Source organism: Pholcus phalangioides, unplaced genomic scaffold, assembly GCF_987345545.1.
Source record: "Pholcus phalangioides strain wild (caught in Gottingen) unplaced genomic scaffold, Ppha-v1.0 ptg000015l_1, whole genome shotgun sequence".
In the NCBI taxonomy this organism is placed as follows: Eukaryota; Metazoa; Arthropoda; class Arachnida; order Araneae; family Pholcidae; genus Pholcus; species Pholcus phalangioides.
In genome coordinates this window covers 16,707,201-16,723,032 of record NW_028301608.1, presented here as the reverse complement: position 1 = coordinate 16,723,032, position 15,832 = coordinate 16,707,201, and the positions used below count along the sequence as shown (strand labels likewise).

The 15,832-nt window shown below is 33.5% G+C and overlaps 1 protein-coding gene across 1 annotated transcript in view; it reads left to right on the top strand.

The window, feature by feature from the left end:
* The window catches only part of LOC149075564 (GRAM domain-containing protein 4-like), a 62,002-nt gene that overhangs the window by 21,331 nt on the left and 24,839 nt on the right, over nt 1-15,832 (top strand). Inside the window, exons 8-11 of the mRNA XM_089243053.1 lie at nt 434-525; nt 2,592-2,677; nt 4,552-4,597; nt 12,094-12,156. Coding sequence (XP_089099179.1) covers nt 434-525; nt 2,592-2,677; nt 4,552-4,597; nt 12,094-12,156 — 287 coding nt within the window. The remainder of the gene's footprint in view (nt 1-433; nt 526-2,591; nt 2,678-4,551; nt 4,598-12,093; nt 12,157-15,832) is intronic.

Below are 15,832 nucleotides of genomic sequence, written 5' to 3'. Positions count from 1 at the left end.
CGTCTATTAAAATTTTTTTTTTTTTGATTTGTGCTTATTGTATGTCAAAATGCCCTTAAAAAATGCAATTAATTTGGGTCAATATCTTTACTAAAACCATTTGAATCAGGTGCACAAATGTGTATCTCAGGTCTTCAAAAAGAATCATTAAAGCCATTTAAAACAGTTAAAAATGAAATATACGTCTGTGTACCTCTGGAGCAAAGAGGATACTTTTAAGAAGTAATTCTCTGCTCAGTTCACCTGAAATTGTGGACTCAAACTTTTTTTATTTCATTCATCTTACTTCAAGTTCATATCCAATTTGCCTTCATGTTCTTAAAATGGCTGTTGTGTGGTAAAAATGGTCAAATGATCAATTTGTTGCAAAATAAGTAAATGCTATTATTACATGTGTATGAATGATTTTTTGTTTTTCACTTTATTTGTTTAGGTATTGCCAGCAGGCCTGTGTCAAATCTATCAGATAACATTCTTGCCCTATTGAGATGGAATTCGCCTGGGACTACATTCCTTGCTTTCAGTGTATGTTCTAAAACTATCTTAACCCATTTGTACTTTAAAATAAATGAACACTTACGCATTAATCTGCTTACAGATTTGCCCATCCATAAGCGAAATAATCCAAAAATAGTGAGTATCTTTTATTGCCAAACATGGAATTATCCTCTTGCATAGTACATAAAAACCTAGTTTTTTTGTTCTTTTTCTACAGATGTATGATGATATAGAACAAGTAATGCATTTAGAGGGAAGGGTGCAAATGGGGTCAATCCAAACTATGCATAGGAATTAGTGTACAGCAGAAACACATTATATTATTTGATAGATGGAAATATAAGAGATAAGTAGTTCATCTTTGGTGATGCAAATGATTGAAATCTTATTTGAGTATTGATGAATCGATATGTACCCGTTTATATTTATTTTGGGAGACTCGCACCCATCCGGATTCAAATTTCGGACAAAAATGTTATTATACCTTGGTACTTAAAAACATCCATACTTTAAAGTTTCACACTTTATGCGTGTGTGATCAGAATTTTACATCTTCAGTTGCAATAACTTCATGTGCATGGCCCGCAGAAGAGAAAACCTTAGATGAAATTTAAAAAATTGTAAAATAGCCTGCATATATAGATTTGTTTCTGCAAATCTTCTGGAGGGAGGTGAGGGTGGATAGGTGAAAAATATAGGTAAGACATGTAGTATTTCTCCCAAACCTCTTACAAAGGATAATAAAAAATTAACATTTTTTAGATTGAACGCTTTATCCAGTTTCTGATTGAAAGAAAAGAAATCATATTACTTGCATCATTATATTGCCAGAATAGCATTAAAGAAAACTGCCATTGAGGGCTTTATAAGTTATGAAGAATGCTTTTGCTTGCAACTTCCTGGTTTTGAAGACTACTAAGAGAGTTCAGTTTTACAACTGTTCTTGGGGCTTACACAATACTGATGTATATATACAAGGTGCACTCAAAAAGTTCAGTGAATGGTCTCAGCAAGTAAAGGAAACAGAAGATGCAAACAAAATACCTTTATTAGCCTTTAAAGTGATGTCCATTAGCTACAATACACTTTTGACAATGGTTGTAAAGGTGCTGAAAACTTTCAGTAAAAGCTTTCTTTGAATGACCCAAAGCAACGATGTCACTCTTGCTTGGATTTGCTGTATGTCTACAAAGTGTAGGACTTTCATGATTCTCTTGAGCCGGGTGAACAAAGAGAAGTCTACAGGGGCTCTGCTAATCCATAATTCATCCGCTACCATTATTAAAGTCAGCCACTGATCATCCACAGGCATGTCACACTCGTTGAATGATCTCTAATGTTTTGCTTGTTAATGGTCGATTGAATGCAGCTCATCATAAAGTTTTCTTTCTGACACTGAAGCATTTGTACTATTGTAAACACATTTTTTACTCACTGCTGTTCTGTACACTTTCATCAACATTTTATAGGCCTCCATTGCAGTTTTTCCCCCATGTTGTAGCAAATTTTTTTTTATGTGTTTTTCCATTGCATTGTGACATCAACTTTCACACTCAATGTGTTCTATCAGTTTAGTGTTTTCAATGCTAGGGGCAATTCTTTACATGTTTCTCAAAGCATACGTTTCTAACCCATGTTGTTCTGTAAGTATTGCACCATTCACTTAAATTTTCAAGCACACATTGTACTTGGACCCCTTATAATGAAGTTGGGAAAAAAAAACAGTGGAAATATTTGTTATACGTGAACTTCATTATATTTATACCATCTTGATAAGCAGCAGAGACAAGGAGTATGAAATTCATGAGAAATCGAAATAACTTTGTTATGTGTAAAAATTCATAATATTCATGTTTGTTATAAGCGTGTCTAATGTAATCATGAAAAAATAATAATAATCAAAATTTGTATAGTTTTGTTTTTTATCCAATTGTGAATAATGTGTAGGTCATTTTATTTTATGTTCTTCTGCCCCCCCCCCCCCCCCCCGTTAGTTAAGACCTTTAGAGGTAAAGTAGTTGGATGTATTCAACGTTTCATGTTTAACATGATGTTTCAACATCTTATGGATTGATTTTTCCTTTATCTCTCAGGTTTATATGTATACAGTCTATCATGGATGGCTTCTCCCATTATTCCTGTCACTAGCCCTGTGTCAGTTATTGATAAATTTTGTCAGGTATGTAAGAAAAAAACCTTGCACATATTAATGAGACTACTAAATGGCGCATAAAAGTCAATGACATTTAATGTGAAATATATTTTAGGTGCTATATATCATGGGCTTTCATTACTTAAAACCTGTAATTATACAGAATATATGACTGATTAGAATATCAATTAATATGAAAGGCATATTTTTAAATTATTGGATGAATTTAATATTTCATTTTGCACTTATATTTATCTGTTTTAATTTATGAAACAACACCATGGAAATACTCACATAGATGCTCTATTGTACCAAAATTTACAGTGAAATAAACTTTTTCTGACAGACTCAAAAAAAAATAAAAAAAATTAATTGAATGATATTAAAACAAATGACGAATTTTTGCAATTCAAGTAATTCTTGAATCAATATCTTTGGCGGGAATAAAAAGTAGCAAATTTGTTAAATTCACTCATTACTATCATTAATATGTAAATTCCCCTAATGTACATTGAAGAAATACAGTGATACTCATACAGGTTGGTCAGAAAATGATAAGATTTTTATAAATACTCTCAGGGTCGCAAACTAGAAACAAAAATTTACTCTGTCGTCCATGGCCAGTGTTTTTAAATTCATATTTTGTTTTGTCAGATTCTCTCATATTACTTATTAGATTTGAAACAATAAATCAAAAATTATCGACACAAGTAAATAAATTAGAATACAAAATATAGAAATGAAAATTATGTCAAAATAGTATTTCAAACCGAAAAACAGTAAACTCAGTGCCTTTCTTAAGATGCCCAGGGCATCAGATCCCCTTGCATTCCCCTAGTTGTAGCCTTGATTACTTTTTCTACCATGAAAATTTCACATTTGGGATAAAATATCTTCATATTATATAATGAAGGTTTTGTTGAGTTTGTACATCTTGACCAGAGTTATAAAAAATAAATTATTTGATATGATATAATGTTTTTATTGCCATATAAAAAATATTTTTCTTTACAAGATGAATGTATGAGTCAATCTATCGATTCTGTCTGTTTTAAATCGTTCAGAGCTCTTAGAGTTTCTGGAATTTTTAATCAGTTTTACAATTTTTTTCTCCTCTTTTTCATGCTCATTAGTTGCATATGTGCTTGCGGCAAGTGGGTGCGATTTCTGTAACTATTTCTCTTTCATAACCTGGAATTAAGGGGTGAAATTGCTAAATTTTTCAACTAACTTTTGTGTTATAAAAAAAGAGGATTAAATCTGGTTTAACATATTTTAGTTAGGAGATTTTTCTTTTTTCTTATATTCTTTATGTTTTTATTTATTGACTAGCTGTAATACCCGGCACTGCCCGGGTTTTCTTCAATTACTAGGAAGATTGAAAAAGTGACAAACCATTATAAAGGAATGAACTAGTTTACATAATACTGGCAGCATTAAAGAAGTGACAAACCATTGTAACAATGTTCGAAACGCATTGCTAGGGAACCACGGTAACCAAAGTAAATGTTTTAAAAAACATCGTTGAGGCTCAGAACTTTGTTGCCCAACAGATTTTTTGCCCAGCTCTGCCAAACGTTTGAAATAGCTAATCTTCACGTCGGGTCCCGTTTGGACTATATGCAAAATTTGGCGACGATAGATCTAAAATTGTAAATTTGTATAGAGAACATACACACAGAGACAGAAAATCAATTTTATATATATAGATTTTACTGAAAAATTTCTTTAGCTATGCGATTTGACTTTAAGTCACAAACAATAAAGAATTATTTTATAGGACTAGTGGTTAATGGTCTTTTTTTTATTTAATTTGGGTATTGTTTTCCTTTTATCTTTATTTAACAAATGAGCTTAGAATTAGTGTTGCTTCCTTCATTGTTTCAAATTGTTACTTGCAGGGGATGTTTTTCTTCGCCCAACCCAGCACGAAAGCATATACATGAGGTAAGTTATTCTAATTGAAAATAGATTACATTGTGGGTGAGGGAATAAATAAACGAAAAACAATATAGAGGTAGAATATTGCTTTTCTTCTATTTAGGTATTCTAGTTTTATCTAGTGATTCTTTTTTAGTATAAGCTAGCTGTTACCCCCTGTTTCGCTAACATGAATTTGGTAATCTGAAAATTATTCTGCGATGATCCTCCCATGTAACATTTGAAGGCCTCACAAATTCCCTTGAGGGTTGAATTTTCGAAAATCCAGTCTTAGTGGTTATCTACATTATAAAATATAGCCTAATACTGACCGAATTTCATATTTATAGCTTCAGCGGTTTAGGCTTGGAAATGACAGTCATTCAGGACAAGTTATTTTATGTATATATAGATTATAATTGAACTTTAATATACTTGAACAGGAAGTGCTTCCTGAAAGTGAATTATTGAGTTCTAAAAAAACTATTAAAAATTCTAGTGGAAGAACTTGGATTTATTTCAATTTCAATTTCAATTTATTTTATTAAATAACAGTTACATTCGCAAAAATAACACTACCCAAGAGGCAAATGGCTGTCAATACTGGGGTTATGATCATGAAAAAAAATTAAAAACTGATACAACGTTTCATGGGAAAAAATATATATATATACATAAATTCAAACACAAAAATAATCATAAATACAAAATCAAGTTAATTAGTAGTACAAGTATTTTGAAATTAATTAGTAAATATTTATAATGTGTTCATTACATTGAAGTAAAAAAGAAAAAGGGGGAGGGAAGAAATGTGTGTGTGTATATACATGTACATATTGTGGCTGGCTTTCGGAGTGCTACTTTAATTACACATAAAAAGGGATTAATAAGATTTGCAGTTATGGAGCTATGTGAAAATAAATTTCAATATCATTTATTGAGTGAAGATATTCTTTAAGTTTTCTTTTGAAATGAGGCAGATTTGTAATTGTTTGCATTTCATAAGGTATTGAATTGAAGAACCTTGGCGCTATGAAAATGAAGTGTTTTTGCAAAATATCTTTGTGTGCATGTGGAATAGAAAAAATACAATTTGGTCTACGTGGATTTACTGTAGTGCGCATGGGCAAATGGTATTGTTTTTTGTACAGAGTAATTGTAACTTTTAGCAAGTACAGCTGACGAACAGTTAAGACGTCAGCATTACGGAAAAGAATATTAGACTGGGTGTTATAGTCATTATATATTAGTCGAATTACTTTTTTTTGTAGATTAATTATAGGACGAATATTACTATTGTAATCTCCACCATATATACAAAGACCGTAATATATGTGTGATTGAAACCACGAAAAATACAAATTTCTGATGAACACTTTATTAACCTGACTTCTGAGATGAAAAAACTTGAAAATCATGTACCTCAATTTATTATGTAGAAAGTTTACGTGTGATTTCCATTTTAAATTATTATCGAAATAGAGGCCGAGATATTTAATACTCTTGACAGCTTTAAGACAGTTACATGAACATGAAGTGAGATTACATTGGTTAGTATGGTATATCAATTGAATAGGGTCAGGAGAATTATCTCGTAGGGAAAATTTCATGTATTTGCTCTTTTCAATATTAATTTCCAGATCATTAATAAGAAACCAATTCCGAATTTTTAAAAGATCTTCATTTATTTTTTGGTTCAATACCTCTAGTGGATCATTACTTGCATACATGACCACCGTATCATCAGCGAAGCAGATAATTTTACCAAAAATATCAATGTCGCAAAAGTCATTTATGAATATTTGAAACAATAAGGGATCTAAAACTGAGCCCTGAGGGACTCCCCTTTTAATTATTAAAGGAGAACTGTAGAAACTTGAACATCTGACTCTTTGGATTCTATTTTCCAAGTATGATTTCATCAAATCGTGTGTACCACCCCTGATGCCAATTGAATACATTTTCGAAAGGAGAATATCGTGATTTATTGAATCAAAAGCTTTTCTTATATCCAAGAATATTGCTATTACTTTGTGGGATTTATCAACGTTTTCATAGACAAATTGAGTAAAAGTTAATAATGCTGTTTCAGTATTTTTTTTAGGTAGAAACCCATGCTGATTATCAGAAAAGAATTTTGTTTTGTTAAGGAAGTCAAATACTCGGATTTTTATGATGGTCTCAAACACTTTCGAAAATGTTGGAAGAACAGATATTGCTCTATAGTTGTTAAAAACATTCACATCTCCTGATTTGTAAACTGGTGTAACATTTGCAATTTTTAAAACATCAGGAAAAATAGAGTATTTAATGCAGTCATTAAAAAGTTGGGTCATATAAGAAACCACATTATTTGGAAGCACTCTTAGTATCTTTGAATTAATAATGTTAGAACAATTTTTACCTCGAGATATATCAAGTATAATATTCGAGACCTCAGTATAACTTATTTCAGAAAAAAACATTGATTGAGAGTTATTGTTAATTGAATAGGCAGGAACATAATTTTGATATGAAGAGTTATTTCCACCCGACATCGTGATGAAATGGGTATTAATATTATTTAAAGTTAAAATTGGATCCCTTCCCATAGGCAAAGATTGTTTTGGCCCATCGGTACCTAATATTTTATTTACAAATTTCCATTGTTGTTGTGATGTATGGCATTTATTAAATTCATGAAGAAAAAATTTAAATTGTCTTAGTATTTTATGGAACTTAAATTTATAGAAAATATTTTACAAGGAAAATTAATGAATTTACTGTAATTTCCTATCCATTATCCACGGATATTTTCAGTCAGATAACTAAGATTTATAACTCTGGACATGAAAATCATGGAAAAAATGGAGTAGCAATAATTATTAAGAATAACATCAATGCATCTGTGTTAGGATAAAACCCTGCTAATGATAGAATTATGTATGTCAATCAGAATAAAAAGTAGTCCAATAAATATAATGATCATCCAAGTATATGCGCCAACAACTGATGCTGAAGAAGTTAGTGATGAATTTTATAATATACTACAACAAATAATTGATCAAACACCCAGTAAAGATATGTTGATGATCATTGGGGTACTACAGGAAACTTTGGCGTTGGGCTTGGAAATAGGAATGAAGCTGGACAAAAGTCGATTGAATTCCGTTCATTAAATGATATTTTCATTGCTAGTACTTACTTTAAGCAGCCTAAAAGAAGAATGTACACATGGACATCACCAAATGGCATGTACAAAAACCAAATTGATTACGTAATTGTCAGCAAAAGATGAAACAGCTCTGTGACAACATGCAAGACTCTGCCAAGTGTTGAATGTGGGTATGATCACCAGTTACTAATTTCAGAGATGAGACTTAGAATAAAGAAAATCAATAAAGGAAAGGTGTCAGCTAGGTGCAGAATAGATAATGTACCAGAGGAATATAGAATTTCAACAAAAAACTGTTTTAATGAGCTTGATCTTGTACACTGGTGAAATAAATTAAGAGAATTTGCATATTTTATCGAATTTCATGAAAAGAACTGAACTGAATGTAAAACCACTGCTTCTAGACAAAAATGCAAATCTTGTACGTCAAATACGTAAGCGTACACATGTGTGTAGGCGGAGCCAGTAGAGAAACAGGCTTTATAAGTGCGCGTAAGTTAAGACACATTTCGTTCGCTAGCACACCTCGGTGAATTACTTGGTGTTATTTTGCAGCAATCGGTTAATTTCAAATTGTAACAGTAAAAATGAGTAACCACCAACGTTTAGATGATGGAATGAGGTGGGTAATTGTGGGGAGGCTACAAGCAGGCAAATCTCAAGTTCAGATTTGTAGAGAGTTCAGTTTAACGCCCAGTGTCGTGTGTAACTTATGGAAACAGTTCCAGGATACCGGATCCATCGAGAGAAAGCCTGGGCAAGGTCGTCCAAGAGCCACGACGGCCGCCATTTGTCGATTATAGCGAGGCGTAACAGGAGTGTTACAGCTTCTCAGCTCTCTCGTGACTTGTATGCAGCCACAAGAACCCGTGTATCAAGAGTGACTGTTTCCAAAAGACTTCATGAGAGAGGGTTGTTTGCAAGAAGATCTGCTGTTTGCGTCCCGCTCACTTCTACGGACAGGAGAATCCATTTATCATGGTGCAGAGAGCATAGAGATTGGAGTATGGATCAATGGGCAACCATTCTCTTCACTGATGAGTCCCGGTTCAGCCTAAGCACTGATTCTCGCCGTACATTCATATAGAGAGAACCAGGGACCTGCTACCTACCCTCCAATGTCCGCGAAATCTATCATAATGGCAGAGGAGGTTTAATGGTCTGGGCAGGCATCATGTTGGATGGCCGCAAACCTCTCCATGTCTTTGAAAGTGGCACTGTCACTGGTGTGAGGTATAAGGATGAGGTCTTGGAGCCCTATGTTTGCCTTTTCAGGGGTGCAGTTGGCCCTGAGTTCATTTTAATGGACGATAACGCGAGGCCACATAGAGCTCTTCTGCTCGACGATTTTCTAGAGAGTGAGGATATTCGCCAGATGGATTGGCCAGCCAGATCTCCAGACCTTAACCCTATAGAGCATGTCTGGAACTCTCTAGGGGGGGGGGGGAGGAATGGAAATTGCAATCCCCCTCCGGGAACCATCCAGGGAATGAAAACAGCGTTGCTGAACGAGTGGGACCAATTGCCACAGGAAATGATAAACTGCCTTATTTCAAGTATGAAATCAGGCTGCGAGACCTGTATATCTGTAAGAGGGGACCATACCCCCCTATTAACCCATTTTTTTGTTTATTCTGCAACCGCTGCTTCATACCTTCCGACTCCAACGAGTGTTACGCACGATCATGCGTGTGTATTACAATTATTGAATGGTTATTTGTTTTGTATTGTATCAATGTATGTACATATCAAATTTCATTAAAATCGGTACAGTAGTTCTAGAGATAATCAACAAAGTCTGCAAATTCTCTTAATTTCTTACACCAGTGTATATAAAGAACCAGAAGAACTCTGGTCTGATATTAAAAATATGCTAGAGCAGCGGTTCTCAACCGGTCTTCTTCAGTATCATAAAAGACAAGAATGGAAATGTCTTGAACTCTAAAAAAGACAATGTAAACTGATGGAAAGAATACACAGAAAATCTTTATATGAAATCAGATGGAAAGATAATAAATAGCAATATAGAAATAAATTGTGAACCATCAGTTACAAAGGACGATGTCAGATGGGCAACAAATCAACTCAAGAATTGCAAAACTCCAGGTATTGACGATATTCCAGCTGAGCTTCTGAAAAAGGCAGATGAAAATATTATCTATGCACTAACATCACTCTGTAAACAAATCTGGGAGAAAATAGAGCGGCCCAAAGACTGGAAAAGATATTCACACCCATTCACAAAAAAGGTGATCTTAGAGAATCCTCCAATTACAGAACAAGCTCCCTAATACCACATGCCAGCAAGATTCTATTAAAAATTGTTCAGGAAAGACTCGAAACCATTATAGAAAGAGAATTAGCAGTAGAGCAACCAGGTTTCAGAAAAAATAGGGGAACTAAAGACCAAATATTGCCAATACAAGATGGATAATGGAGGCAGCAAAAGAACATCAAAAGAAGTTATATATTTGTTTCATTGATTATATAAAGGCCTTTAACTGTGTTGATCATGATAAGCTTTGGGATATTCTTGGAACAATGGGAGTGCCTAATCATCTCATCTGCTTGATCAGAAATCAATATATTAACCAAGAGACAAGTGTAAGAACAAACTATGGCTTAACAGAATGGTTTGGAATTGAAAAAGGAGTTTGGCGAGGATGCATTCTTTCCCTAAGCTTATTTACTCTCTCTGGAAAATATATAATAAGAGGATCGGATTTAGAGGAATTGGAAGCAGGCGTTAAAATTAGAGGAAGAGTTATCAACAACCTTAGATATGCTGATGACACAACTCTGATGGCAGAATCTGAAGAGCACCTGAAGAACATTATATCAAAGAGTTAAAAACAAAGTGAGAAGCTTGGACTCATCTAACTACCAAAAAAACAAAGATCATGACTACAGCAGATATTCAGTTTTCAACTAGATGGCGAAAGTTTGAGATTGTGGACAGATTTGATTTCCTAGGATCAAGAATTGTAAAAGAGGGAACTTGCACAGAAGAAATAAAAAGACGAGTAGTTCTGGGTAAAACAGCCATGAGAAAGCTTAATATAATAATGAAAGACAAAAATGTATCAACGAAAACAAAAATTAGAATTATAAATGCGTTGGTCTTTCCTGTCTTTATGTATGGATGCGAGAGCTGGACACTACAGAAAGCAGATAAGAAAAAATTCATTCCTTTGAACTTCAGTGTTGGAGGAGGATGCTTAGAATTCTATGGACAGCTAAAAGGACTAATAAATCAGTTATTAAAGAAGTCAAGGTTAACTATTCTCTATAAGCAACAGTCGCTAACCAGAAACTACCTTACTTTAGTCACAATGCATAGAAGACTGACTAGAAAAAATGATAATGCTTGGAAGAATGGAAAAGAAGAGAGGAAGAGGCAGGCCGAGCACCAAATAGATAGAGGTGGTGTTGCAAAACACCAGAATGAAGTTAACACAACTGAGGCATGCTTTGAATGACAGACCAGCTTGAAGAGCCATGATATCTAAAGTCACCAGGAGTCGGAATCGACTCAATGGTTCCTAACAATAAAATCCACAGATTATACAAAATCATCCGAATTTCTTAGTGGAGATTATTGACTGCTGCATATTATTCATAGTTTTTGATTCATGGTTATAGAATAAACTATGAATAAAATTTTTCTAATGACATGAATAGTAACTGCTTCCATCCCCTATAAGATTTTGTTATTAGAAATATTGGTAGCAACCAGAAATGATCATTTGCAGGTTACCATATTCCCCTGCATTAGCCGGTATACATCTAGGAAGACCAGGACCATGCCAAGAAATTCAAATCACAGTTCATTCCCGAAAAGTTCTTAAATATCTTTTTTTACAAAAATCCACTGAATTGGCTAAATGCATACCGTGATCCTTATCAAACCTCTTTTCCTGGTATGCCGGAACAGACCCCGACATTCAAAAATCTGGTGTCCCTTGAGTTATTCCCCTCACATCCCAGCTAATGTGAGGGAATACGGTATATGCTGCTGTTGATTAAATGATGTTCTCCTCCCCTCAAAGTAGCTAAATTTGCATTTGTATTCCACACATATGCCCTAGCAAATTATAGGCAAGAAGTTATATATATGGTACGTTGAAAGATAGAATAGAAAAGTTATAGAAAATAAAAGTTATAGAAGTTTGCATAACTACTGTTGAATCTCTCTCATATTATGTTATATTGAATCAAACTCTCATTGGATTCTTAAAAATATCATACTTTATATAAAATTTTTCTGCCCCATTAATGGTTCTTTTATTTTTATGCCAATTCATTATCTTTTCTTTACTCTTTCTCATCTTGATTGGATTTTAATGTAAATATATTTTATTTTTCGAAGGATGCAGACATGGGTGTCTCAGACAAGTTCCAACTTGTACTACACGTGGCAAGAAAAGTTCAGGTAATGATAATAATTGCACTAGTCAACAAAATAAAACTTTTTTTTCTGTATCTGCTTATCAAATGGATGAATTTACTTAATTTTGGAGTCTTGAATTCAGTAAAAGAATCTGTTTTTCTCTCTCTATCACGTCACAGTTCTGAGATACACAACTATCGCAGCAATACAATAGTGGTTAATATTGACTGGTTTTAAATATATTTTAAAAAACTCTTAGAGTTTAATGTTTACCAGTTAATATACCAGGTGATTCAAAAAAGATGGGAAAACTTCAAGAGGTTCACAATACAAAGATAGTACACAAATACAAACAATTGTCATCAAAGAATGCATGGTCTAACATGAAAATGCAAATGCGCTAGCACATTTTGAAATGGCTGCTCCACAAATGTTAAAACAGAATTCCAGTTTAAATTTAACGGGACAAAAAGAACACCATGCATGTAAATGTAACTTGGGGAAAAAGACAAAATCATATGCAAATCTGCATCACAGTAAATAAAAGGCATGGATGCCATTCCTGTAACGTTATTCCAGCATGCAACTGTTCCAACAGTTGTAACGTATGGGATAATATGGCACACTTTAGTAATATTGAAAAAGCAGACATGCTTTCTCATTTTCTCATTTCATTTACAAAGCTGCAAACAGAAGTACCACAGAGGCAGCACAAATGTATGGTGAGCATTTTCCCCACAGGCGGTTTTCCAATCAGAAACTATTTGCACGCTTGCATCAACACCTGTGCAAAACAGGGCTGGCATCCGCGTCTTTTGTTCACTGTGATGCCGATTTACATATGGTTTCTTCTTCTTCCCCAGGTTACATTTGCATGCATGGTGTTTTTTTCTCCCGATAAATTTCAACAGGAATACTGTTTTACCATTTGTGCAGCGGTCATTTCGAAACACGGTAGCACGTTTGCATTTCATTTTAGACCATGTATTCTTTGATGAAAATTGTTTGTCTTTGTGTGTACTACCACCTCTTAAGTTTTTCTCATCTTTTTTGAATTACCCTGTATATGTACAAAAACACTTGAATTAATAATATATTTCAAAATTTTTTGGTGCATTTGATTTGGAAAAATGAGATGAGTCTACTTTTTCCACTTTTGAAGTGCTTCACCAACAATAATACCTTATTGTTGAAGAGTTCCAATGATAAATCTTTGTTCCTTCAGCAGAGGGTTGATTTTTTTCAACGGAGAACTAAAAAATTCAGCTTTAGGAAGCTTTAAATAAATAAAAAACAAAATCATTTCAGGTCCTTCTGCTCTATGAAATTAGGTGATGTGTCATAATCCAGTCTGTACTCTTCTGAAAAGGAAATATATTTTCTTATTCACTCTTCTCTGACATTTGTTATTCATTGTTTTCCAAAGTACAGACTCACTGTGTAGTATGTGTGATTGCAAATAGTTTAATATAGTCACAGATTTAATTTTATAAAAAATATATTTTGGCACAAAATCTCTGCACAAGCAACCCAAAAGAACCTTTAAAAATATTTAAAAATCTAAATGATATAAAGAAAACTTACGTGCTAGTGCATTTTTAATAGCAAATTTGGATTCTACACCCAAAAATACATAACAATTGATGTATCACATTAGATATGAAATGGCTTTTGATATAAAGTGTTGTTTTTGAAAAAGTGTTGCTAACCTTGAGCAGGTGTGCCACTGAGTGACACATTATGGTGCTAGGAGTGGTATGCAAAGGCTTGCCACAAAAGTTTTCAAAGTAGTGAATATTGTTTGAAGAAGTTTTTATTACAATTTTCATTATTCAATTTTGATTGTGTACATAGTAACCAACACCATACTGATGTGTTTCAAACCCATACAGTGTGTGTAAGTAATCATTGTAGATATTCAGTCACAAAAATTGCAAATTCTTAAAAACATTTTTTTTAAAGTAAAAAATGATTAAAAAATTTTTTTTTTTAATTTAAATTTTCCGATATAATAGGATACTTAAAAAATACAGGGCAATCCCTTGTATATTGGTTGTTTGACAACCCTAAATGAAAGAAATAGCGAAAAAATGGGTGTCATGTTCAAAAATGTATATGTCAGAGAGGTATGATTTCTCTCTCAGGCTTTCATGTTGATGAAAATGTTGGCCACCGCTTATTTATATGATAAATAGTTTTGAAATATATGAGTTATAATTTAATTTAGGTTTGATTAAATGTTGGGTTGACCTTAATAAGCCTGTCTTATAGTGCTATTTGATTAATAGTTTCTGAGTTTATAAGGACTTCTAAGGATATTTCTAAAGATAAAATGATATGTAAAGGTTATTAGAGCTTTATGAATTATAGGGCTGCAGTGGATTAGGATTTGTATTTAACATTTTACTCTCTTTAATGAAGATGCTCTACCTTATGACGTGTGAAAAGCTGTAATAAGCTTATGAATAATGGCCACGGAAGCGTTATAAGCTAAACATGACATACATTCATTCAAACACTATTTTTTCACTTGAATCGCTAATTTTGCCTGAGACTAGAGAATAGAAAGTGTTTTTTTTTCCTCCATTATTTATTCTTTTGTTTTGAAGAAATGTGCATTTATTATGCCTTAGAAGTCTAATTAATATAATCAAGAAGGGAATTTTTTTCCATTGAATTCATTGTTTCAATGGGTTTATTTAAATCAGATTAAAAAAATTAATTCATGCTTTTGGAGTGTATCAAAATGGTTACATATAAAATATACACATAAAGTATCGCAAAAGTATATTGACAATCATTTTTCTCTAATAACAAATCAACCATTCCACATTTCGATCTTAAATGTTTTATATATAAAACCCATGCTGCTATAAAGTCATTTCACAATAGTTGGACAGAAGTTTTCTCAAGAAATGAATTAACAAAAATTAAAAGATGAGAAACAGCCAGTCTCAAAAGTATATAGACTTTGCTCAAAAGAACTTGCAAAGCAAGAGATCTCAATATTTGCATATTTTAACCTGGCTGTTATGATGTAAGCATTGAAAAGAGTATAAATGCACATTCGAAAACTTGTATTTTTATTTTTTTTTCAAACCGAGCACAACTCAGGTCTATTGCCATAGGCAATTTACTACCTAGTGAGTTTTGCCGGAAGTGTAAGTGTGTGTACCTAACAGTCTGAGTGCGTATCTAGTGTTGTGTATGATTTTTCAGTGCTGCCATCTGTATCTCAGAAGTGAAGTGAGTGATGTGTAGTGACAATATTTGTACTGTTTGTAGGACTGTTGCTCTCTGTGGCAGGACTTTTTAACGGGGAGATCGGCTCGCATTTGCGCCTCGAAGTTGGGAACCCAGAAAACCAACTTCAGCCGACCACCACTGTGGTGACGGTGGGGCTCGAACCTGGGTCCCCGCGATGCGAGTCCGTCATTATGACCACTCGACCACCACAGCTGCCGAAAACTTGTATTGCAAGTAATTTTCATTATGCCTTGCAACTTTCATTACACCATGAGGGATGTGGCTGAAATCTGGTATTTGGCATCTAAAGGTGTGGCTGTCAAAGATAATGCAAAGATAACAAGTTGCAGCAGATCAGTTATATATAAAATATTATCTAAAAGTGATAGTGTAGGAGTAAAATGGAGGGCTGGAAGACCTAAAGTGACCACAGCTTGGACAGATAGAGAAACCTTGCATTTAGCATCTAGCC